Source organism: Hipposideros armiger, unplaced genomic scaffold, assembly GCF_001890085.2.
Source record: "Hipposideros armiger isolate ML-2016 unplaced genomic scaffold, ASM189008v1 scaffold_32, whole genome shotgun sequence".
Classification (NCBI taxonomy): domain Eukaryota; kingdom Metazoa; phylum Chordata; class Mammalia; order Chiroptera; family Hipposideridae; genus Hipposideros; species Hipposideros armiger.
The window spans coordinates 177,745-179,288 of record NW_017731382.1 but is presented as its reverse complement, the minus strand read 5'-3'; the positions used below and the strand labels follow the sequence as shown (position 1 = coordinate 179,288).

General features: G+C 64.2%; 1 protein-coding gene across 1 annotated transcript in view; it reads right to left on the bottom strand.

Moving 5' to 3' along the window:
* Positions 1–471: 471 nt before the first annotated feature.
* SOX18 (SRY-box transcription factor 18) overlaps positions 472–1,544 on the bottom strand; it is a 3,575-nt gene continuing 2,502 nt past the window's right edge. Inside the window, exon 3 of the mRNA XM_019637148.1 lies at positions 472–1,540. Coding sequence (XP_019492693.1) covers positions 981–1,540 — 560 coding nt within the window. The 3' untranslated portion in view covers positions 472–980. The remainder of the gene's footprint in view (positions 1,541–1,544) is intronic.

The window sequence follows — 1,544 nt, the reverse complement described above, 5'->3', positions numbered from 1 at the left end:
TTCCTGCCTCCTTCCTACTGGACAGGTCATCCTGGGGAGCAGCATGGGTGTGTCATGGTGCTGCCCTCTCTGGGGACACTGGGTTGAGAATGACAGGGATGCCGTGTCTGCCCCGCAGACCCCTTTGGAGAGGGGCAGTGCTTGGGTTTGAAGAAAGTTTCAAAGAGATGAGTTTGATGAAACCTGGGCGGGGGCATTGCTTGGTGTACGCTTGAGTTAAAATGGGGGAGACAGGAGAGGAATGGGGGGCTGGGAGGGTGGGGAGTACCCACAGCTCCTACCTCCCACCAGCTGTGTGGGGGAGTATCCCTGAAAGATGGAGAGTCAGGTCTGTGGGGTCCAAGCTGGAGGTCAGGCTCTCTGGGGGAGATGTGGAGGGAAGAACACCTCCCTGGCCCTTGGGGGAACTGCTCCTTCGTCCCCCAACAACCACAGACGACACGGGGCTTCAGAGGAAAGGGAGAGGCTTTATTGTGGCCTCACCTGGTCCAGGGGACCCAGCTCCAGGGTCCTCCTTTACAGCAAACAGACATTGTCGTTCCTCATACTTAAAAAGCCCTTGCTACATTGATGCTTTTGATCACTGAAACCTCTTCGACGAAAACGTTTGCAAGTTTAATTAAAAATTAAATATATTGTATTATGTATATAAAAAAGGCAAAGTAAAAAATACAGCCTGCTTCTAGGAAGTGCACTGCAGGAACGGGATAAGGCTTAGGCGCTTCAAAAACTTAGCCCTGGCAGGGCCAGCCAACAGGTCCCAGGCCTGGGCTTCCTGGGAAAGCCGGGACGCGCGGGAACCACCCTCGCAGGGCGCCCGCGGGCCAGGGGCAGGGCGCCCGCGGGCCAGGGGCAGAGCGCGAGCGTTGCGGTTCCTACCGGACTGTTACAAGTGGCTGCAACATACACTTGCGACAGCGACAAAGCAGCGAGGCACAGCGATGCGGCTGCGAAGCGCGGGCGGGCGGGCGGGCGGCGTCCTAGCCGGAGATGCACGCGCTGTAGTACACAGCGCTGCTGGCGTCGGACAGCGCGGCGATCAAGCTGCTCTCCTCCGGGCAGGACATGGCGCGCGGGCCCAGCTTGGCCAGCGCCACGTGGTACGGGAGCCCGGCGGCGTCGGGCCGAGTCCGGCCGCAGTTGAGGTACTGGTCGAACTCGGTGAGGTCCACATCGGCCCACAAGTCGGCGGCGGGCCCCAACGGCTCTGCGCCCTCCAGCGGCGGGGCTTCGGGCGGCGGCGACAGCGGGCCAGGGAACGGGCCCGGGCCGGGCGCGCCCAGGGCGCCGTAGTAGAGGCCGGAGAGCGGCCCGGCAGGGCCAGGCGCGGTCCTGAGAGCCTCGGCCAGGGGTGCTCCGTAGCAGCCTCCGGGGTCCCGAGGCAACTCGGCGGCGGCGTAGGGCGCGCGGAAGGGCCGCAGCGCGCAGTCCTCGGGCGCCGCCGGGGGCGGGAAGAAGGCGGCCTCGCCGGGTTCCAGGCCGTCTAGCGGCGAGCGCTCGGGCGTGGGCAGCCCCAGGCCGTCGAACTCCGCGCCCAGAGCGGG